General features: G+C 39.3%; 1 protein-coding gene across 6 annotated transcripts in view; it reads left to right on the top strand.

Moving 5' to 3' along the window:
• The window catches only part of dlgap2 (DLG associated protein 2), a 144,145-nt gene that overhangs the window by 110,375 nt on the left and 10,190 nt on the right, over positions 1 to 23,580 (top strand). For 3 of the 6 annotated variants that reach the window (XM_020713715.2, XM_020713716.2, XM_020713717.1), the window contains one exon: positions 554 to 4,385. In XM_020713715.2, the coding sequence (XP_020569374.1) occupies positions 554 to 2,922 (2,369 nt within the window). In that variant the 3' untranslated portion in view covers positions 2,923 to 4,385. Of the gene's footprint in view, positions 1 to 553; positions 4,386 to 6,241; positions 6,302 to 15,673; positions 16,060 to 23,580 lie in introns of those variants that run through there. The other 3 variants (XM_020713719.2, XM_011490496.2, XM_020713718.2) reach the window with 2 other exon arrangements.

Here is a 23,580-nt window from a genome sequence, read left to right as displayed (position 1 = left end):
GAGTCTGTCAAACTGGACCTCACTGTTTCAATAGGGTTCATACGTTACTTCCTGATTGATGATAAGTCTTTGGAAGCTTTGTTCATCTTTGGTACTTTTCACTGCACAAAGTTCACATTTGCTCTTTTACAACAAGTGCACATTTCAAAAAGTTTTTGTTACTTTATTGATTGAATACAGTGTTCATCCTCTGCGATCGGAGATTTAGCTTATTTAGCTTTGTGCACCGAAAAGTGGCGAAGAATGCATGCCACAAATTCGAGATGAGAAGGCAGTGTAAACTTGAAACTTGAGTCAAAATGGGGAAGTGTACTCTACTCTAACACAAACGCCATGCTTTCATGCAATACTTATAATGTTCACATGCAAAATTGGAACAATAACCTCGATTTTAGAAGTTAAGTTCCAACCATTACAAGTATGATCTTATTTTGACTCATGGCTTTTAGTGCATGATTTGATCTCACTGCTTTTTGGCAATAAAAAGCACATTCTCTCCAGCTGCTCACACCCGTGGCCATATTACAGATGCGTGTTTACATTTGTCTTCCAGACAGAACGTATGCACAGGACGAAACTTGTTTGCCCACCCAGGCCAGCATACATGAGGATTTGGCAGATACTACCCCTCTGACTCACGATGATCTGGGCTGCCCAGTCAGAAGAGACAGGCTTTACTACAAAAAAAACATGGGAGCCCCATCGGCCAAGCCGGTATCTGGACCACCTGTATCTCCAAGCCTCTTTAGATCCCCAAGATCTAGTGCTCCAGAACGGCCATCGCCAAAAGCGATTCAGGCTAGTATTAAAGAATCTGCCACTTTGGCTGCAGCTATCAGCATGCAGTGGAAAGAGGAAGTCTCTGCCATGCGCCGAGAGCTAGCTGAGCTTCGTAGAGACCTCTGTAAAGAACTACGTGCTTTCAACAACAATTTCAACAGCTTTACGCAGCACTACAACACGTGGTCTCCTCAAGGAGGCAATGTGGCACCTGGAACTAGACCATTTAAAGATGTTGGAACTGCTTCAGCAGGACTGAAGGCTGACACAAAGCTCGAGTCGGAACAACACGGAGCCGCTACTGCAGACAGAAGCACCAGTAAAACAAAAGAAAATAAACCCCAAGTCTCTAAAGTTTCTGTGGGAACTCAGGCCAGAAGCAAAGTTCTTATCAGGCAAAGCACTGCCGATGCAGCTGTTAACTGTCCTGATGAGAAGGAGGACAAGAAGGGTATTCGGCGAAGTCTTCCAAAACAGCTGTCAATGGACCCAAGCATTCTTGCCTGTCCGCAGTCTATGTATGTAGAGAGTGCCATCCCACTCACTCTGGATCCAGTACTTCCTGGGCCTCTCAGAGGAGTCCAACCAGACCATAATTGGGCAGCCGGGCCTTTTAAAGCTAAAGAAGCCCGAGATCCAGAGTTGTCACACAAAGTAGTTGGAAGTTCATCTCCCACCGACACTAAAGATCCAGTAACCATTCGAGATGCTGCAACGCATTCATCCAAAACAGCCTTCGAAAACCAACATGATTCATTTACTGCACCACCTCTAGTCCCTCCACAACTGACAGATATAGATATAGCAAATAACTCTGATTCACATACGAAGCAATCTCACACTGATGACAAGACATCACTAAACTCTGAACAAATTGACATCCCAAAGATGCAGCTTTCATTCCCAGTCCCAATAGTGACTGTGTCCCCCCCAAATGAGTCTGAAAATGGGTCTGAAATGACATCTGATCCAGAGATACCAGAAATCAGTGTTGTGGACAAGGGCCAATCTGGCTCACAAACTCCTACTGCTGTCTACTTACCACAGTCAGGATTAGAAAGTTCAGTCACTTCAGATTCAGAAGAAACAGAACCAAAAAACTTGAACAAACCATTAGTGTCTTCATCCACGAATAAAGGTGTTTTCTCAGTCTGTGACGCACCCTCCATTCATCTTGATTCTGCTCTACCAATTTTTTTACAGACAGATATTAAATGTCCATCTATTGTGGTGTCAGAGTACTTTGAGGAAGACTCACCCTCCAGTCCAACCGACAGTGAGACAAACCCAGAACCTATAGTCACTTTCCCTGAGTTTCCCTCTGAATCTACTCTTGAACAAATGTCCTCAGTCTCTGCCTTCTCTTTGGTGGCAACTCAGCCAAACACTGAAGAGTCGGAATCTGAGTGGCCACCACTTCCAGAGCCACTAGATACTACACCAATATACCATGCAGATCTAGTCCATTTTGACTTGGTCATGCTTACCTCCCTAGATCAAGATGACCTTGACTCTGTGTTTATGGACCCTGAACCCGAGCCTTTAGACTCTTCAATGAGTCCTGAGGACTTATGTATTCCAACATATCAATCAGACTCTCCAAACTCCCCCCTGCCAACTGCAGACCCTAGCACAACCTGCTTTATGGAACCTTCAGAAGACATGAGCAGTTTGGATTCACCTATGGAGTTCCCCCTTGATAACACTCCTCCTAATGTAGCCTCAAAACAAATGCATGGATTTGCCTTTCCACAAGTCACTGTCACCATATCGCCTCCGAGTTCAGTTTCTCCCGATACATCACTGGAGATTGACATAGAACCTGTGACTCCAGCATCAGATTCCTCACTACCCGATCCTGATTTGTTATTACAAGAGGTTAAAGGCTCTGATGATTCCACAGCAGGAGGACCCCAGTGTCTGACTGGATCCCAGGAGACTGTGAGTCATTTAGAGGAAATAGAAGAAAGGATCCCAATAAGTCCAGAACGAATGTCAAGTGAGCAAGCCTTTCTGTGGTACAGATGGCAGAGGAGGGGACGTAGGCCGGAATCCTTGCACAGAAGTGCAAGCGTGGAACTTTGGAGTGGGAGATATGAGTACAATAGTTCAGAAATCACATATGTGTCTCTCAGCCTGTGAGCTCATACCTCAGTCTCAGCAGACAAAATGTAGCTCGACATTCTACGCGTTCAAAGCTCATGGTTTGTAGCTTCCAGTGCAACGTAGAGCGACGTGCAGACTGTAGTACTGTTTGCTGACGTCCAAGCAAGGAATGTTTTCTGGGAATTCTCATGGTGTATTGAGGAGTTCAAGATACTGCAGGAATGTAATAAACTGTCTGTGGAGGAAACATCCCCAAAAATATGTTCAAAGAACCAGACTGAAGCAGTACTCTTCCAAGACTTTTTATCGTCATCTTTAAAACAAATGAGTAATGAATGTAGTTGGCGTGCCGTTTCTTCAAGATATAGCTTGTTTTTTAAAGATCTCTCGTACAGACTACTGAAAAGATCATTTAAAACATAAAAAAACCTTGACAATCCCTATAGAAATGAGAAAACCGTCCACTCATCTTTCATTTGAACTTTTTGTACGTCGCCACTCATTTGGAGTGATCTGGACCCTAACAGTTACTATTACAATCATCCTGCTACTTTTTGAGTTGTTGGGTTAACACTGCAGTTTGGAGGAAAAAGGATGCTGTGAAATGCTATTTGCACAATCTTAGATGAAGATGGGATTCTGTACTGTAGAGTTCTGTGGAAAATATAAAAGGAAAACTCACGTTTTGGTTGTTTTAAAATCTTTAAAAGCAAGCCGATATAAATATTTTTCTTTATTTTCTTTTATACCTGCACTTTAACTGATTTCTAATGAAGACTGGTTTACCTTTTTTTTTGGTTAAAAATACGGTTTTGCACGTGGATTTCCAAACTTTTGATCATTGCGAAATACACATTTTTCATAATTGATGCTACCAAATATAATTTATCAGTATGTAGCCTCTTTACACATTATTTACATGCATTTTGTTATCTGATCAACATTGTTACTGGACTATATGTAGAAATCACTTTATTGTAACATTTAAAAAAAAAACTATTGTATTACCCATGTACCAAGTACAATATAAACTAACACAAATGTTACTGGAAGATAATGTATTTTTTACAGACAAATTTCATCTTAATGCTCAGGAATTAAAGATTAATATTGTTTTACAGGGAAAAAGTAAATACAAATGTATGTTAAACTGTGTTTCTTCTCAAAAAGAAGTGTTTGTCAATGTATTTTTTTAACATGCCTGTCAATGGATGGAAGTGTAGTGATGCATGAAGCATTGCATTAACATTTTGTACATTTCATACACTGTGCTTCTTGTAAGCATCTGGTTCAGTTCATTGTTTTATTCTGTTAATTAGCACAGTGAAAAGAGTGTATGTTCTGTACACCACCCAAGCTGTAAACATATCGACAATGGACATAAAGGTGAATCAAAAGATGTGCTATCTGTCCAGTTAATGGGCTGTACATGGAATTGCCCGCTTAAGTTTGTGCTCAAATAAAAAGCAACAGAAGAAAACGTGTATTCAAGCAAAGCACAGAAAAGGCTTTTTGGGTTTGTGTGTGTGCGTGCGTACGTGTGTGTGTGCTTTTTCTGAACATAACACGCGTGGAGCTATGACAGGTTTCCAAATGGGTCTTCAAAAATTTCGAAAGACAGTCAACTTAATTAGGCTTATTGTGGCCTAATTAATTGTGACCAAATTTACCCACAGCCAGTTTTTTAGTTTGAGTCATTTCAGTGTTTTACTGATCCCTTGAAAAAAGGTGCTCCAGAAGTTTCATCTTGACTATTTCCTAGTGCAGAATACAGTCAGCACTAATGTTATAGAATCAGACAAAATCAGAGGTCTTAATGCTAATGAGTTGTGGGTAACTAAATCTAATTTTTTTGGTGGTACTAATCTGATCTTCCGTTTTGTCCCTTACGGGGTCACAGGGCTGCCAGAGCCTATCCCGGCCACTTACGGGCAAAGGCAGGGCACACCCTGGACAGGTCGCCAATCTGTCGCAGGGCCTGAACAACTTTACGTATGTAAAAAAAAAAAAGAAGATACATTCTGCTTTTTAACCTAACCCTTTAATTTAAAACTAACATAAATTGCCCTTTCACCTTCTGGCTACCAATAACTTTGTCACAACTGCCTGTAAGGGTAGATAGGGGCAGTTTGAAGGCAAAAAATGGGCAAAACTGTAGGGGGCACATATGTGACTTCCACATATTTTTAAGATTATAGTCCGCTCAAGGTGCACATTTTTTCTACGGAATACCGCGAGCAACTGGTGGTAGCGTGTAGCAGACGCTCAAACAAGACTCAAGGGTAATTAAAGATGAAGTAGACGAAGCACACCCCCAAAACCTGGCGGCGCCCATTAGTGCTGTTTAAGTGATAAGTACGCGCCCGTTGTGCGCTTTGTGCTTGCAGCCTGACTGAAATGGACAAATTACATAATCCGAGTTTGGTTTGTGTGGGCGTCCTCTGGGCATTATGTGGCACATGATTACATACAGGGAGCATTTGATTGTGGTCAGTATGGAGCCAGTACTCGCACCTCCCTTATGAATAATGTGGCATAAGGGCGCCATCCTCTGAAGGTCATAATTGCTTGTAACTTACATTATCCTTACAAGTGCTTTTCAAGACACTAACCACATGCACAACAATGGTAGGTTCCATTTTCATGATGTCCCTTGAGATGGCCAAACGAGCCTCTAGGGACCTTTACCCTCTGTAACCCTTGTGCTATCCTAGGCACTTTAACAATGGGAGTTGGGTCATCTAGACCCCCTAGACAGTGCTCTGAACCTTTTTTCTTCTATGATTTTGAACCTCACTGGTGTCCATGGATTACTTGAAATCTCTCCACCTTTATCCACCTTTGTACTGGTAGGGAGAACACGTCAATGTAAGGGTGGGGTCATCTAAGATAGCACAAGGGTTAAGATGTGGCCTCACCCATCTACAAGCCTGGACAACTCAAAATCCCGCACAACCGGTACGGGTCGACCCCTGCACGGGTGCACGTGACTAAGGCTTAAACATGGTCATATTCTTATTTATAATTTCCTGTGTAAGTCTCTTTTATTTTACTTTGTTTATTTTTTTTATTGATCTATTAAGGGTACTCAACTTTACATTCATCTTCAGACGGAGACTCTAAACCCACTAAAGCTAAGAAAGCAAAGTTGAACTTTTATGCTTAACGTGGCTAAGAAAAAGAATAAGAATTCTTCAACAAATCATCGTCATCATCGCAACCTGCATCCTTTCTGGACCAATCCTAAGTTTTTCTCATGTAGTGATTACAGTTTCTGCTGTGTGTTCAGGCCAAAAACGTCTACTTGTCTGAGTATCAACCCCCACCCCCAACCCTCCTACTTCATTGTTTTCAGGGGTCCAGTTCTGCCTCCCCTCCACCTGCAGCATTGACTGGAGTCCTCAGGCGACCCCAGGTAAAACCACTATCCCTGAGGTTTTCTCCGTTGCTCTTATTACAGACTGTAATGTATTTGTTTAAGATGGTTTAATTAAAATGCACTTAAATGTTTTCTTTTAACTTTAGGATACACAGATGTGCTCATATTTAATTTAAAAAAAAGGGAACATGGAATTGATTCCATATACACTTCAGTGAACCCTGATATTTCCAAAATTTCTGCTAGCCTCATGTCATCAACATCTAAAATGTTAGCAATCAGGCCCGCTTTTGTACTTTAAACCCATTGACGTGCGTAATCGTATGGGCATGTCACTGTACACATGAAATACAATTTTACATTGTTTTATTTTGAAAATACAACAGAAGTTTTTACTTTAATAAAAGTTTTTTGTATTTTGTGTCAACGCAACGGAGATGCCCCAGTCTACAGATGGACCAGTGCAAATTCAGGGTCACTTACTGGGGTCAAAACCCCAAAAATTCTAAAAGAAATTCCTTTCAATGTGACATCAATTTCAACATTCTGTATTTATAATAAGCGGGTTTTGACATTAAGTCATTCCACGTTCATCATTCAAACAGCCATGGAAGAGCAGCACCACCTAGCCATAGCACGCCTTCGTTGTTCGTCAACATTATTTCCTAAGTTAAAGGGAATATTTACATATTGGAGACAAAATAGGAAAAAAACTCATGTAAATAACAATAACTGATTGTGAGTGTACTATTATTTATTGATAACATTAAGGGTATCACTTGATTCTATAAATATAGTGGTATATGTGGTTCCTTGGATGATATTTGACCGTGGAGGACAAAACTGGATGGCTGATTGCAACACAATAGAAAAGTTACATTAGAAATACCAAAATATAGGTTTATGATATGGATAAGCTAAATGAAAGCTGGACATCCTTGTTAAATAAATAAACTGTTGATTCAAAATTATTTGAGCACTTTTGTCAATCACAACATCAATGACAGCAGAAATTTAAAAAAAGGTGAAAGCCGTTTTTTTTCCACTGGAGCTGCACAGTAAACAATCTCTAAAGTATCCAACTTATAGACTGAGACTGTTTAAATATACATCGTCTTTTTCCCTAAACTCTTACATCTGTCCATCCTGCTGACTGCAGCTTTTGAACAATTGCAGTCTTACACAAACCTCTAAATGCTGTAAGCCTGCTGGGGTCTCCAGTGATCTATCTACTTGACAGGAAGCCAATTTGTTTTCATGAGGGCTGAGGTGAAGAACATGGTGACATGCAGATGCTTCTCAGTCGGCTGCTTGGAGCTGAAGCAGAGCTGTCTCCACTAGCAACTGCAGAGGTCATTATTTACACACAGGCATGACAGTGTGACTCTCATCAACAATAAAATACCATCTGAGTCATAGGAAAAGGAAAGGACTCCTGTGGATTTAAAATTCCAGAGGACTGTTCATGAAATGAGGATATTTGTGGTAAACATCACTTTTGTGGCCAGCGATTCATCAAAGTGCTCAGTGCTTTTAAACTTTCACAAACTGTCAAGAGCGCTTAAGTAAGTTTGAGTAATGAACCGCCGGGTCTCTCTTTGCTATCTGTTACTGACTGTGTTTGTACGTTTTTTCTTTATTGTTTTGTGTCTGCCAAGCTTCATCATCCATCTTCCTCCAGGTTTTTTACATACTCCTAAAAGCCTGCAGACAGAGACAGAACGTTGCAATCCCCTCGCAGTGATAAATCCAATCAAACAGAAACACTCTTAACTGAATGACACTCAGCTCCCCATCACCAAAAACCTAACTGGCATGTTAGTAAACAAGGAAGCTGTGATAGATAGAGAGGTTCTAACAGGGATGGAGTGGCTGGATCTTCACAATTGGGTTTCACTTTGATCAGGAGGGCTGGTTTGAGCTTGTTTCCTAGAGATATCTAGAGCGATCAAATGATAGTGGCCTCCGTTTGTGCTCGAAGATGGTGGAATAAAACCTCTGAGCATTTCTTATCATCTCGAAGGGTCATATTGGTGATTGACTATGAACCATGTTCAAGCTCCAGGAGGTAAGGACTTGTTTCTGGTGACAGTTCATCAGGCTGTAAAGTCTTGTGTCCTTACAAAAAAGACTGGCATCAAGATTTGGGATGGGCAATATATTGGTGCCAGTATTTTTTATCGGTCCAATATTTAAAAAATCTACTGATATTCTTTTAACTGTTTTCAGAAACAATTAATTTTTTAAATGTATACTTGTTCCTAAAAGTTTGGGAAGGTTATATTTAAAGTCACTGTCATTAATTGACTGTTTTCAGGTAAATGTTGTTTTTGATAGGGATACATGTTGTTCCTAATAGATCCCTGGCAATGGGGAACTAATGGTTTACAGTTATGTCCAATATTCAATTAATGGTCTGAATGCTTACAGATGTATTTAAGTTTTAAAGTGATACTTGTGCCTATGATATCCTTTGCTGTATGTTAAAAGGGTCAAATACAATGTCATTTTCCAGGAAAACAAAAGTTGTCCATTTCTAATAAAGAAACAAAAAGCAAATCTAAACTATGTGTTACTGTAGACACTTAAGTGTCAGTACCGGCAAATAACGGCTATCGCCACAGCTGTAGGGAAAATATCGGTTGTCAGTAAAATTATATCGGCCCATCCCTAGTCAAGATGTCACAACCTCAGAAGTTTGAATGTGAATTGGAATTGGCACCTTCACATCTGAGACATTTACAGGAAAAACATGGATTGTAATCTGTTTATATTCTAGGCAAAGGATGACGTTTAAGATGAGTTGATTGATGGACGTCAACAATGCAGAATTTGGCTACCACTTTTAGCAAAAGCATCTTACAGATTTTTTTACTGTCTGGATTACTTGAAGAAAAGAAAAGAGACTCAGAGCAGAAATGGAGATACTGAGACAAGTTAGTTTGTTAAGAACAAGACAAAAAACTTAAGACAAACTATGAAACCAGATTATACTCCATGTCTGAGCTGTAGAAAAACTTGTATTGATTATTTTTGTGTTTATCGTTTTCATGCCTCTGATAGGAAAGCACAGCAGGCATGTGGAAATGAATGGAGACAAGTTTTTCTTCTTTACTATTTATAACGTCTTTTTATCCTGGAATTGTGAATTAGGAATTGTGCTTCATTTGGAAACCGTATAAACGGTTAATGAAAATCGAATGGAAAGCTCAATTTTTGTCAGAAATATTTAAAAAGCATTTTACAACAGAACACAATTGCAGCACTATTTGTCACTCAGAGGTTATACCGTTCCACCATATCCCTTTCATCGTGCCACCTGTTCCACATCTGAGGCACATCCAAAGAAGAAAAGGTTATGTCACTGCAAAGCGGGCCGTTCGATAGAGCACAGGGAGCAGAAAGAGTCAAAACGGATTTTTTTTTAGAGAATTTTAGAAACATCTCATTATTGCAGACATTTTTTTTATTGTTTTCGCCATCCTCTTTGGCATTTCAACTCTCAGATGATGTCTTTGGTTTTCAGTTATGGTTCAACCCACTTTTTCGTTTTTCGGTTTCTCATAGGTGTGGCTGTGTCCACGTGTGTTCAACTTTTTATGACTCTCTTTGAAGAATTTAACACCGCCTTATGCCTTAGTCAAAAGTCCTTTTCGGGTGGATATGGGCTGTTTACGGGCAAAAAAAATCAACAAACCTGTGCGGGGCATGAAATGGCCAGCAGGAAATATCAAGGTTTTAGACCGCTCAGTGATCTCGTAGAGCGAAAATATTAATCCTCCTCTTTATACTTTGGGCGTGCTGCGGGCAACAGGTCGGCACAAAAGCATAAGTAAGGGTGAAGTAGGTTAGACGCAGACGTGTTTACACATTTTTCATTTTATCAACCCCCTGAACCCTGTACACTGCACAATAGGTCCATTAATGCTGTTCAAGTGATATGTGTACACTCCTTGCAGCATCCTGCTAGAAATTTGAAGATAAGACAGTCAGGGAGTGGTTTTTGGGCATCCTCCAAGCAATTACATATCACCTGTACACCCCGTAGACGGGGCATTTGTGCTGTCAATAAGGAGCCAGGACATGCACCTTACTAATAACTAGAGTGCGGCGTTAGGGCACCATAAGACAGCATCACTTAGGTGTCAGAACTCACAGTAGCCTAATAAATACCTCACAATGCACTTTCCACACGCACAACAATAAGATGCGACTGGTCCTCCACGGGCCCAGACAACCCAGAATCCTTCAGCACTCGTACAAGTTAACTCCCCATGGGGTTGCTTGTGACTAAGACCTTAAAGGACATTTTCATTGTTCATCTGTCTTTAATGTGATTGAAACCAAAACCAATTTTACCCATATTTAGAGGACAAGGTGTTCAATGAACTCTTCTGTGCCACTGTGATTGTATACTTGGAAAGTTGTTGCTTTTTGTTTGAAGTTGTACTTGATCTTTTTATGTTTTCCAAACATTTGTATATTTCTAATTTGTCCTAAAGCATGATGCAGCATGACTAAGGGATGTTCACTTTATTGTTATAGCAGGGATTATGACTCCTCTTTGAATGACTCGCAGGCTAATAATAGCTCTATTTTGGTTCTCTTGCTGATTCATGTGCTTGGTATAGGTCATCTCATTCCTCCTTTAGCCCTTCCATTCTCCCTGATTCAAAATTTCTTCTCATTATGCACACAAACACACACACACAGATGCATTCTGACGATGTTTCTGTCATTCCCTCTTCACGTCTAACAAACTGTGTCCCTGATGCGTCCACGCATCCTTTTTTTTCATTCCTTCTTCAGGCCTAAACTTCTGCATCTACAGCAGATTAATTTTCTGAGTGGACATCCATCTGAGTCATTTTAAGCCCAGAGCAGAATGCTGGTCACAGACCAGACGTCCCTGGCTATTTATATACGCAACCAAAATATGGGTGACAAAAAGGACAAGATGTGTAGCTCTGAGGAGCAGACTTTGTCGTAAAATTGTGCTTTTACAAAAAAACGTAAAAGAAAATATGATGTTTTTCCCGCATTTCCCAGCAGATTAAAAAGTGTACCCCCAATGAGTGGTCTATTTCAAACTTACGTCATATATCAGGCGCATTAAAGTACCACTCCAACTATACCTTTTTCCATTGTAAAATCATTCCTAGTGGTCTTTTAAATATAAATGTGCTGTTTTTAGCTAAAATCAAAACGCCTGTGTTGTTTTTAAGACATATTTTCAGACACCATTCTCACAGCTTTTTTTTTTTAAAGGCAAATATGACATCATCGATTTCACAAAGTTAAAATCGAATTGAAATGAGCGTTTTGCGATGATCATTTATAAATCCACTGTCTTCTGAAGATAAAAACATTGATGATTTATTTAAAAAATCCATGTAAAAAAATTTTGTTTGGCAAAAATTGTTCAGACGCAATGCATTGTTGTCTATATTCACCAATCTAGTGAGCATTGATGCACACTGGTTTTTCACAGAGACTTCTGGGAAGTTTGTAGGGCACTCGATTTTGGAATTGTAGATTCAGACAGCACTACAAAATGGTGAACTCACTATATAGTGCACTGTGTAGGTGTTAGGGTGGGTATTCGGACATAACCTACAATTCCAAAACCGAGTGCTCTAGATATTTCCCAGAAGTCCCTGCAAAATGCCAGTGTGCGTCAATGCTCGGAACAAATTTTGCCAAAAAATTGTATTTAAATGTTTTTTATTAATAAATCATCAACATTTTCATCTTCAGAACATAGTGGATTTGTAAATGATCGTCGCAAAACGCTTATATCAATTAGATTTTAACTTTGTCAAATCGATGCAGTCATATTTGCCATTTAAAAAAGAAAATCTGTGAGAATGGTGTCTGAATTGCTTTTAAAATTCAGGGCACTACATAGTGCCGCAATATATAGTTTTTTAGTAGTTAGGGGTAAGGGTGGGAATTCGGACACAACTGTGGATTCGGACAGCACTACAACTACAACACAACAACTGTTTGTTGATTTTTGTCGTTTTTATACTACATGAGTTATCTAGGTGAATCTTTCATATTTATTTGTGTTGAAATCAGACGGGGAGTAATTGTGACAATAGAAACATTTACCGATTGCATGCTGAGCAACTAAATAAATCAATCTTTTTTAATGAATTCAATACAAACAATTCAATTTTAAAAGAAATGTCCCGCCAAATGGTTGCTGGTTTTGCAGTATTGGCAGTTGTAACATTCTGCACTCGGTGCTAAAGTTAAATTGCGTTAAACACTGTACTTTTCACCAAAATATGCAGGTTTATTATTCTTTTTTTAAGAGTTAAACATTAAACAGAGAACATTTCAGCTTTCACTTTCCTCATTCAGTGGTTAGTTTAGAGCATACAGGCTATTGCACTAACACGAGAGATTCAAATGACTTCCAGATTTTGAAACCTTCAGCTCAAATGCTACTCACGCCTTTCAAATGCATAAAGAAATAGCGTTTGAAAGCTTGAAACTCCATCTGATTTGGGTAAATGATGACTTCACTAGTTTTTCTACATGATGCAAGCTTTTGAAACATGGGCGTGATTTTGAGTTGTACATCCTCAGAAATGAACTGATCTTGCATCAAGGAAAATGGTAACCCTCAGCTTAACCTTGAATGAGTGTTCTTCCTCTTTTCCTGCTGTTCTTAGCTCTAAGGTGCCAGTCACATACTCAGCTTTGATCAAATTGAATGAAACATAGATTTTAGTTCAGGTGCTTCAACTGCACTGAGTGAGCTTCTCTCTAAGTTTTGTATGAAAATAATCAAATCCCAGAAGGCGTTCATGAACCATTCCTTAGTCCTCCGTTCTTTGCCTTGAATCTATCTTCTCATTTGCACTTGAAAGAAAGCGACCTCTATTCCTTCTCTTGAAAAATGGACGGAGTTGGTAATGAGAGTTGTCAGTTTCCTGAGTGCTGTTTATTAACTTTGGTTTCCACCATCATGCTTTGATGTTTTCCCATACTCTTATCAGCTTATTCAAAATTTTAAAAAAGGTCCATATTTGATACATTTTCAATCATTCCGTCCATCCCTCTGTGTGTGGGCTTATCGTGAACCAGAGAAGAAAGGTTTCTAAAGCCGAGGAACATAGACCATCACCGAACAAAAAAGTTTAGTATGAAATGGATGTAAATTCAATGAGATCAATTACCAAAAGCCTAAAATCTAATGGAATCCTTTACATTTTTCCTGACCATTTTTAATGTGATGAAACAGCCAGTATCATTTTGAGATTTTTACATATGTTTCAACGTCGCCATGCTGGATCCAGACAACCTCAGTAAGCCGTGATTGGTTCGTCTATCTTTCTATGGCAACAATCTCACCGTGTGTTTGTTTGATATGCAGTCAAACTGGCATATTTTGAGTATTTATTTTTGTTTTTCCTTCTAAGAAATAAAAATGATAGTTTACCTCCAAGGCTAATGCTTTTATCACATTAAAGAGGATTTTTTTTTTAATGATGTTTGGTCAACTTTGTGTAAAATTGTAGGTGTTTTCATGGAAAGAACTGGCGGAAAAAAGTTTAAACCAACATGGTTATCACTTTATTGGCCCCATCTGGGTGGGAGGGCAACTACACCTAATCTAACATACGTTTCTAAACATAAACTTGTTATATTCTTACCCAACGAAGCCCTAGATGAGGTTTAAGAACATATTCTACTAAACCACCATTTGTTCTTTCAAATCAAATCAAACTTTAATTAAAAAATAGCACTTCTTATGCATTCTGCGCAGCTCGAAGCGCTTTAACATTAAAAACAGAAAACACACAATACTACTGTAAAAACCCAACCCACCCTTCCCACTCCCCTCCGTTAAAACATATGACCCATGGCCCCCATGTACAAAGAATAATGACTATGTAACTTTAAATAAATAAATAAATAAATAAGCAAACAAACAAGTATGGCTTTGCTCTGCTGTGAGGAAACAGTATTTGGGAATCTCTTCATACCAGGAGCCAGCCCGGCCATGGGAGCATCGCCACAGCGCCCTCCCAGACTGGGACGACACTGGGGTCCACTTTACAGCCGTGAAGCTGCAAAGTTAGACCCCAGCTGCCCCAGCAAGGGCAAGAACTGCAGCAACAACCGCTGACCAAGCCGGCAAGCCCTGGAGGAAAAGATCCCCACAAGAAACACTGGGGCTAAAATAATGATAAGATACTAAAATGAAAGACATAAGATGTAAAAACATAAAATTGAGAATAAGATGCATAAAATGAAAATAAATACATGAAATAGCCTATACTAAAACTAATAGAATAAATTAGCAGTTAAAATCAATGAAAAGCTAAATTAAAAAGGTGGGTCTTGAGCCTTTTCTTGAAAACCTCTTTTAAGATTTGCCTTTTGTTGTTGTTGTTTGCATTTTTCCTCTGAATGATTTCGCAGCATCACTCACTTTGTTAGCTGACTTACAGATCAGTCATTGCTTGCAGATATGAAATGCATCTTTCTGTGATTGCCAACACGGGCACGTTGCCACGGACAACTGATCTCAAATTATGGCATAATGAGAAATTCGAATAGTTTTAGCCAACACTGATAAGTTTAATCAGCATGTCTTGTACAAGCTGTACATCTTGCAGGGACAAACATGGCTGCAGGCTGCTCAACTGTCAAAATAGATTTCTTATTTATGATTCAGTTTTTTTTTTAATACTTGAAAGGGAAATATTTATGAAGAAACTTTTTCCGTTTGATGGTGAAATTAAATCAAAGAATATGTTACTGTTACCCCAAAATGTCATTTAGGCCTTACGTACTTTCTGCTCTATAAGACACACGTTAATGAATGGTTTGTTTTTGAACCTATGTCACAAGTAAGGTACACCAAAACAAAGCAAGACAAAAATGGCAACATCCGACTTTATTAACCACATTCACACTGAATCTAGAACTTGTTCGTATCACGCTACACGTTGGTCACGTTAGCCACGCTAGCATATGAGAATACCTGTAACTCCCAACCTTACTTGCAACACGTACAAAATCGACTGAAACCGCTTACATGATTCTGTGACTATGCGACTTTTCAACTTGTTTGCAACACGTAAAACTGACTGATAGTAACTGTAAAGTAAATGTCACTGTGACCTTGTCAGCAAGACATGGAAAAATAAGATAAAGTCCGACACATTGGCCACATTAGCGTATAATAGTGCACCTAAGACTGGAAAATATGGTAGGTTTAAAATTGCATATTTGCTTTTTTTTAGGACAGAAGTTCGTATATGTTTTGCAATTTCTAATTAAGATTTTAAAAGGGTGAAGTAGAATAGAATTATCACGTGAGATAAAAAAGTTTTTAAAGTTTTAAAAATAGTTCCAATGTAATTAATGATCTATCTTTTTTTTCAGCTATCACCTACACGCCGAGTTATAAGAAGGCCCCTCCTCCAGTTCCACCCAGAACGACGTCCAAACCGCTCATCTCCATCACAGCCCAAAGCAGCACTGAGTCTACCCAGGATGCCTACCACGACGGGAGACACCCCCGTGGAGGGGTCTGGACCGCTGATGGCCTCAGCCTGGGACTTAGCCCAGGCAGAGCCCTGTATAACTCCAACGACAGCCTGGACAGCGCCAAGGCTGTGACTATAGCGTTGGAGGCAGCTGGAGTGATGGCCGGAAAGAGACACCCATCTACTGACTCGCACAGTTCGCTGCTCACGTGTGACAAGGCCATTCTGGTGTCAAAGGCCGAGGAGTACTTGAAAACACCTCGATCATCCATCGGAATACAGGTTGGTTTCCACATGTCCCAACTCAAACCTCTGCATTGCATTTTTTTTTAATCTGAAAATATTGTTGAAAGTGCTCTCCACTCAGGGCTAAAAATAGCAAGAGTGAGTCATCTTACTGCAACCCATTAATTAGGATTCAGTTCAGGCTGGTGCAGGTTTTTGTGAATGGTTGCTCACCCCATGGTTCATTCAGTCCTTTTTGTTGTAAAACCACTGATGAGACATCTCCCGTTTAGTTCCCTTCTTTACTTTCCGTTTTACATGTTAGCCACATGCATACTAAAAACAGATAAACTAGATTAGTGCAGGAAGATGCAGGTAAATGATTTCTTTAAATTAAATGTATTTCAAAAACAGTTGATTATTCTAGTTTAAGGGTTTGAGATGTAAGAGATAAGATGTAAATTTCAAAAGCATAAAAAATGGAGCCAGAAGTTTTACCTTCAGAAAAAGACATTTACTCAGCAATAAAGTTTGTTAAATCAATAATTAATACATAAAAAATAGATAAATGATCAAGAAAAAGAAACAAAAGCCACTCTCTATTTATGATGCGTGATCACGATATGATATATGATCTACTTAGTTAAGAACAGAAGTGGCTCCCCCTTTAGTTTTTTGGGGGTTTGATGAGGCAGTCGTGCTGTTCTACAGCCCCTAGATTTATACAGAAAGGAGCTTTCCTTGGCAATAGACTATTAAAGAGTATGAGGCTGAATGTGAAAAATGTAATGTAAAGGTGAATACATTATATTTTTGAATCCAAATGATTTACAGTAGCAATCGTGTTTAAATAAATGAAATTGAATACCAGAAATCAATGTCTGTTGTTTGGTAACTAACTGTAGCCATCACAATGGAAATCTATGAAAAAATATTATCTAGATTATTTTTAATTGCATGTCCTTTTTCACACAAGTGAGCAAACTGAATATTTTATTTTTATTTTCTAAGTGCTTATAGTCCACAAAGCTCTATTTGGCGTGAAGAATTTTAAAATACTTTGATTTTTGCTAAAATACCATACAGTAGTTTACAAAGCACAACACTGAACACAATGACCAAACATTCTATAAAATATTTGATCAACAGCCTGTTTTTTCTTCGGCCTGAGTGAAATTTAGAGATGTGTTAGACATTTGGTACAACATTACACTTGGGGCCAAATCAGTTCTTTAAAATTATAATAACAGGACAAGAAAGAAATTGCAACATTTCAGGTATAAAAACAAACTTCAAAATTAAAAGTGACACAAATAACGTAAAAGCGAACCAAAAGTGAGAATTTAAGGTCGTGTCACACAGCCCTAAGTACATTTTGCGCATTTTCCACATACAAAATTTCAGTCTTTTGTGACACATATGCACTGAATTCATAAGTGTTTCTCGGATTCATCGTTGCCTGCAGATGTCTGTCGAGGATATAAGCCAACTGTTTTTTTTCTTTAATATTTTAGATGTTCAACAGTTTTGGTTGGTTGACAATTACGCAGTCTACAAGTATTTTACGGAGTTTATACGGAATCATTGCGTAAATCAAATGCAATTGTGAGTGATTTTTGCAAGACGCATACGCAAATTTGTGGCTTTCCACTAATGTCTAACGGACTTTTCACGCATGTACCACCAATGTATGGCTTTTTTATCGTGTATAGGCGCACATATCATGTTAAAATTGCACAATTGACGCTCTAAACACTGATGGATTGCATATAAACAGCAGAATAATCATGTACGGTTCATGTTCTTCGTTGTTCTCTGCGTGGTTTATTTGAACTTCCGTGGTTTTAGCGTGGTTCATTGTGATACATTTGTGAAAATTTCACGTTAAGACCAAAAATCTTTCACTTTTTCCACACACATATTCACGGATGACCAACTTTCATCCGTGCAATATGCACAAAATGGATGTATTTAGTGTGAAATGAGCCTTTACACAAGGAAAAGGGGAACTTTTAAAAACCTTCTATAATTGTTTTGTTGTTTGCTCTTTTCAATTTTCTTTTTTTTAAAGTTCTCTTTTATGATTTATTGAACGTTTTGCTTTAAACCTTTAAATGATTAAATTTACAAATAACTAAATAAACCCTAACCTGGTCTGAATTAAATTTTTTCGCTAAATACATAATATCTGGAAATAAAAAAATAAAAAACAATTGGGATCAGTTTCAAGAGTACCCGCTTGCTTTTTTTTTTCCCCAGATGACATTAAAATGTCCATCAGTTGAAAATTGATTTCACAACCAAATTACAGTAAAGACATTGACTGCTGGATGTTGCCTCCAGGGTGTCATTTTGTTAATGAATGTTTCCTTCAAAGGCGATTGATCCTGCTGCACATGCTGCTGCGTATCATTGCAGGAAGTTTCTCTCATACAGAAAATCTCCTCAAATATTGTCCAATATTTGAGGGGAAAAAAGTGTTTGTTCTATGACAGTTCTTAGAAAGGAGATATGCCAGAAACAGTTTCTCTTTTATAAATATATGAAAGCATCGGTTTAATTTAAAATCATTCACAAACATAGAATAACCAGAACATTAAAACTTTGGTCAACAGAAGTTCTAAATCTAAAACCGAACATTTTATCATTTTTATTTGGGAATTTCAAGTTCTAAAAAGGCTCCAGATGAGAAAAAATGGCAGCCTTCAACAAAGCCAAAAAAAGAATTATTTAGTACAATAAAAAAAAAAACAAAGAGTGAGCTCCAACAACTGAAGCGTTTGAAGCTCCAGCTGCACTTCCAGCTGATTAACTTACTGCCTGCCCAGTGGGTCAAACAACATGGAGATCAACAAGAAGAGTCACTGATGCACACATGGAATTATGCTGATTTGTTACTCATAGCATCTGATGAGTTATTTTATAGGTAAGACAACTGCAAATAAAGCTAAAATAAAAAAAAGCTCTTCTTCTGATGATCCACCTGGTTTTGGGTCAGAAGTTTCCAAAAAAAAGACTGCTGTTCAGCCATCACATATCCATCCTCTGCACTTCTCTCTGTATAAATAATACCTCTAATGATAAAAAACACTATGCAGACTGAATGGAGCAAAAATAATTTGTTTATTCAGATCATTGCCCGTGCCATGAATCCATTTCCAGCTGCCTGTGTGCAGCTATCATTGATGCATGTCAAACCTTAGCTTCAGAAACGCAGGAAGGCAGGCTGCATTCATAATGTAGCTTTAAGTTTAGTGACTTCCGTGCAGAGAGGCTTGCTGGAGTGTTTTTTTTTTTTCAATTTTACCTCAGTCACTAAGCTGTTTTTTTTATCCTCCTTTATAAATTAACAATTTATGATTATTTATTGTTTTCAAAAGGCAGCCAAACCAGGACATGCAGAATATAATCAGATATTTTATTGAGTTGTGACTTGCAACCTCATTTTATCTCCATAACTCATTTAATCACATTTTTTTTTTAGATTAGTTATCCGTATGTACACAACACGTGTTGCCCCGCGCCGTGCTACAGATTTTGGGGGTTGTCCGGGCCCATAGAGGGTTGTAGGCAGAAGCGGCCACATCGTAAAGGAAGCGCAGGTGGGTCTGACAGTTCATAAAAATGGAATGTACGATTGCGAGTGGTAGGTGTATGGGGAATTATTTGTAAGTAACTCACACTTATGACTTACGGGAGATGCAATCGTCTTTATGGTGTCCTTGGGCTGCACTCTGGTCGTTAGTAAGGTGCGTCACGTGTACTGGCTCGTTCCTGACCTTACTGCTGCATGCACATGGTGGGCAGCTGCTTTGGAATTCCCAGTAGAAAGCCAGTAGGATGTCCATACAAACTATGCTCTTGTTGTCTTATTTCTCCATTTCAAACAGTCAGGTTGCACGCTTATCACTTCAACAGGACCAACGCTTCCCTTACATAGAGCGTAGGATTTTTGGAGAGTTTGAAAAAACAAAAATTCCATATGGCACGCTCATGTCTCACCTACCTACTTACCCTTACGTATTGTTTAAGTGTTCACTACAACCTGTGAGAATTAAAAATAGGTCACAAATACAACTGCCACTGTGCAAATCTTCAAGACTTCATGCCGCTGCCCGATTCTTGGAAAATCGAAAGATATGATTGTAGACAGCCGTCTGGCGTCAGGGGAGTACGCTATTATGAAATCGGGTGAAATTGACCCCCACAGGGTGGTGGCAGCCGGATCACCAGCCAGCAGCAGCCCTGATTGGACGATGTGTAAATGTATCCAGACAGCTGCCGTCCATATCAAGTGCCACCCGCCGGCAGCCCGAAAAGTAGGCTATTCTGCAAAACGGATCATTCGCGACTCAGATTCTTCTTCACCCTTCTTGTGCACGTTGCTCTCCTTCTATAAGAAGTGCAGAAAGTACAATGTTCTGTCTTCTTCTCAGCATCAACTGTAGTTTGTCAATATTCAGGTCTCGGTGTTACTGTGGTGCTATCAACACCATGATGAGTTTTGTGCAGTTTCAATGCCGTCTCCCCATTTGGAGCAACACTGACCGGCATTGACGTCTGGTCATCGCCAGTCATTTTGGGGACCCTCCTATCAGTTAATTATTGCACCGCTGCCTTCCTGCCATCCGCCTGTCACTGGGCTGCCACCACGCAACCTCCAAATGTGCCCCGGGTGACCAAAAAAATAGTCCGGTTTCCTTAAAATTTTTACTTTTCTTAAAACCTTCCTGGCACGACAAATTGCGACTGCCGCCTCCAGATTAAAAATGCCGCTGTGCAGCCACCTGCCAAATTAGCTAAAAAACTTGCATTTAGGTCACTGTGCAGCGCCACTTTGGGGTTTGTATCTACCATAGCCTTGATATTTCGTGTGGCCGTCTACGTGCCCCGTACAAGTTTGCCCATTCTTTGCCAACAAAAAAAAATCCACCCTCAAGGGCAGATGGGTCATAGGCACTATTTGACAGATACTGTACATGTAGTTTGTCTTACTCACCTTCACACGAACCTCCACTTCCCCTTCTAATCTTTCACTTCTTTTGTTTTTTGAGAGTCCAGGTCACTAGTCTGACATTTTTCCTCTAAATCAATTGCTTTAAGCTGATGGAAAATTCCCCACTCGCTGATTACGAACATTTTCTTGGATATACAACAAAAAAATGTCACGTTTCTTAAATAAACAAAATGTACGTTTCTTTAATGCACCTTCAGGATTTGATGCTTTCATTAAAGTTTCTCATTTATAACAATATTGTGCCATATAGGAGGCACCTCTTTAGACATTGATTTTTACCTGAAAGCTGCAACCTCATCATAATACTTAAATAATTAGTACTGTAATGAACCTTAATTAGCCTGGTCTAGTATTGATTTGTTTGTCAGCACATCCAACCTTGTGCACTTGTCTTAGTTTTAACTGTAAGGATGTTTGTCCCTGTTTTGATGCAGCATTTGCTCCATCACAAACTGAGAAACACTTGTAATATGTTTTAGAAAAAAGAGATTTTCAAACTCCAAACAGAGTGATCTGGGAAAAAGTCACCAGGTGGTGTTTGTGTGCGTTGGCTGTGAGGCACAGTGGCTCTGTTTATCGTTTTGCTGATGCTCACAGTTTCCACACCTGTGTTGACACCCTGACTGTGATCACTGACGCAGCATGTGAGCACACATGTGTGGGTTTGTGTGTGCAGCCACACATCAGTTTTCCTCATTGCATCACATTCCAGCGTTTTTGAACGATGTTCTCATGTGTGGAGGTCGCCTCAGCTGCTGCTACAACAAGAACTGTGGAAAAAGTGGAGATTTTTGTAATATTCAGTATTTTGTCACACAGTTGGGATTGACTTTGCCTCAATAGAAGCAAAAAAAACAGAATTTAATACTTTCCCAGTATTACATAAAACAAGATATCCTAATGGTTTTAAATTGGCTGTGTTGCTAAATTTCTAAATGAGTCTGAATTTGAATTCATGTGATTATAATGCAACTCAACTTGCAGTTTGGTAGATTTAAAAATTATGAATTCCCTTTTAAATTTCCTTTCCAAAAACTGTCTTTTTTTAACTTGAAATTTGAAATCTAACAGAGGAATTTCGTTGACAAAATTATAAATCCCAACGTTAAAACTACCACTATTGCTTCCACCCAGAAAAATTTTAAAAATCATTAAAAAAATAAAGAGAATTTTGTGTGGTGAAAAGTACAGATTAATAAAATATACTACCATAATACAGTAGCCTAGTACGTTTGAATTTCATAACTCGTTTAAAACGAATTTACTAAAGAAGTTTACATTTTTCAAAGGGTTGCAGTCATGTCCGTAGCTCAGAAGTATGTTTAAATATCTTTATAATATTGGTTGAATAAATATCAACTTCTTGTATTAGTTTTTAGTGGGCTGTTGATGTTTTCAGTGACTGACAACAAATGAGGTGCTGTCAGGATTTGTAGTTTTTTGAAGACCCAAATGCAGGAACTCAAGAATGGAAACTGGATTTAATAAAGACATTTTTAAAACTATCAAAAAGAACATGAAGTCTGACTAATGTCAGAGGTAACTGTAGGAAAACAGACAGCCAACCATCCATATACAGACACTGAACCCCCTTTTGGGGTCATGGAGTTGCCGGAGCCTATCCCAGTTAACCGGTGAATCATCTTTTTGGGCTGTGGGTGTTCATGCATGCTTACAAAGACTTTTCATTGGAAGTGGCCGCTGGAAAGCAAGTTACAGAGGGCGGTGTGAACGTACCTTCACGCTGAAGCAAACCTATAACCACCATGAATAATGTGGGGTATCTGTGTGTTGCCCAAGGTTTTCACAAGAACAGGCTGGTTCCAAATGCAGCAGGTTCATTACCTAAGCTAAATGTCCACAAAGCTAAATCAGGGCCAGGCAGGCAGGAGTCGATGAGAGGCATGAAAGCATCAGAGGAGAGAGCAGGTAAGTCAGGATCCAGACGAGAGTCAGGGCAGGCAGCAGGCAAACAGAGTCAGACACAGGGTTAGGCGACAGAAGATCGGGTCCACACAATGCTCAGTGAGGGTGGCAGGGTGGGACATCAATACTTCACACTGAGCTTCACTCAGTGCATTGCTTGAGTAGAAAGTGCTTGATTGAATGAATGAGAATCAGGTATGCGGCATCCAGGAAGTGTGTGCTAGGGTTGTAGGGAGCTGTAGTTAGGTTAGAACTTAGGGGGGGGGGGGGGGGGGGGGGGGGCAGAACTCTTACTTCTGACATAAGGACATTTGGACACATGGGCGGCGGGCAACTTTCCGACTGCTCCACCTCTGCACTTACTGTCGCCGCCCTTACTGTGAGGTGAAGGCACTAACCCCTTCGCTACCGTGCAGTCAGCATGCAGAAGAGCATGACTTAAACATAGTAAAAGTAAAAAGCATTGACCTGTATTCAGGATACTGCAGTGCACCTTTTTTCTGATGTTATTACATCCAAATACAGCACCAGAGATTTCATGTGTTACATGATTGGCTGGTGGTATTACATTCTTAGCTCAAGAAGTATAAAATCTCACCTAAAGGAAAGACATTCATGTTTTTGTCTCCTAACCA

Source organism: Oryzias latipes, chromosome 22 (genome assembly GCF_002234675.1).
Source record: "Oryzias latipes chromosome 22, ASM223467v1".
NCBI classification, from domain to species: Eukaryota; Metazoa; Chordata; class Actinopteri; order Beloniformes; family Adrianichthyidae; genus Oryzias; species Oryzias latipes.
Note: the sequence above shows the minus strand (reverse complement) of the source record. Positions and strands in the feature narration are given on the sequence as shown.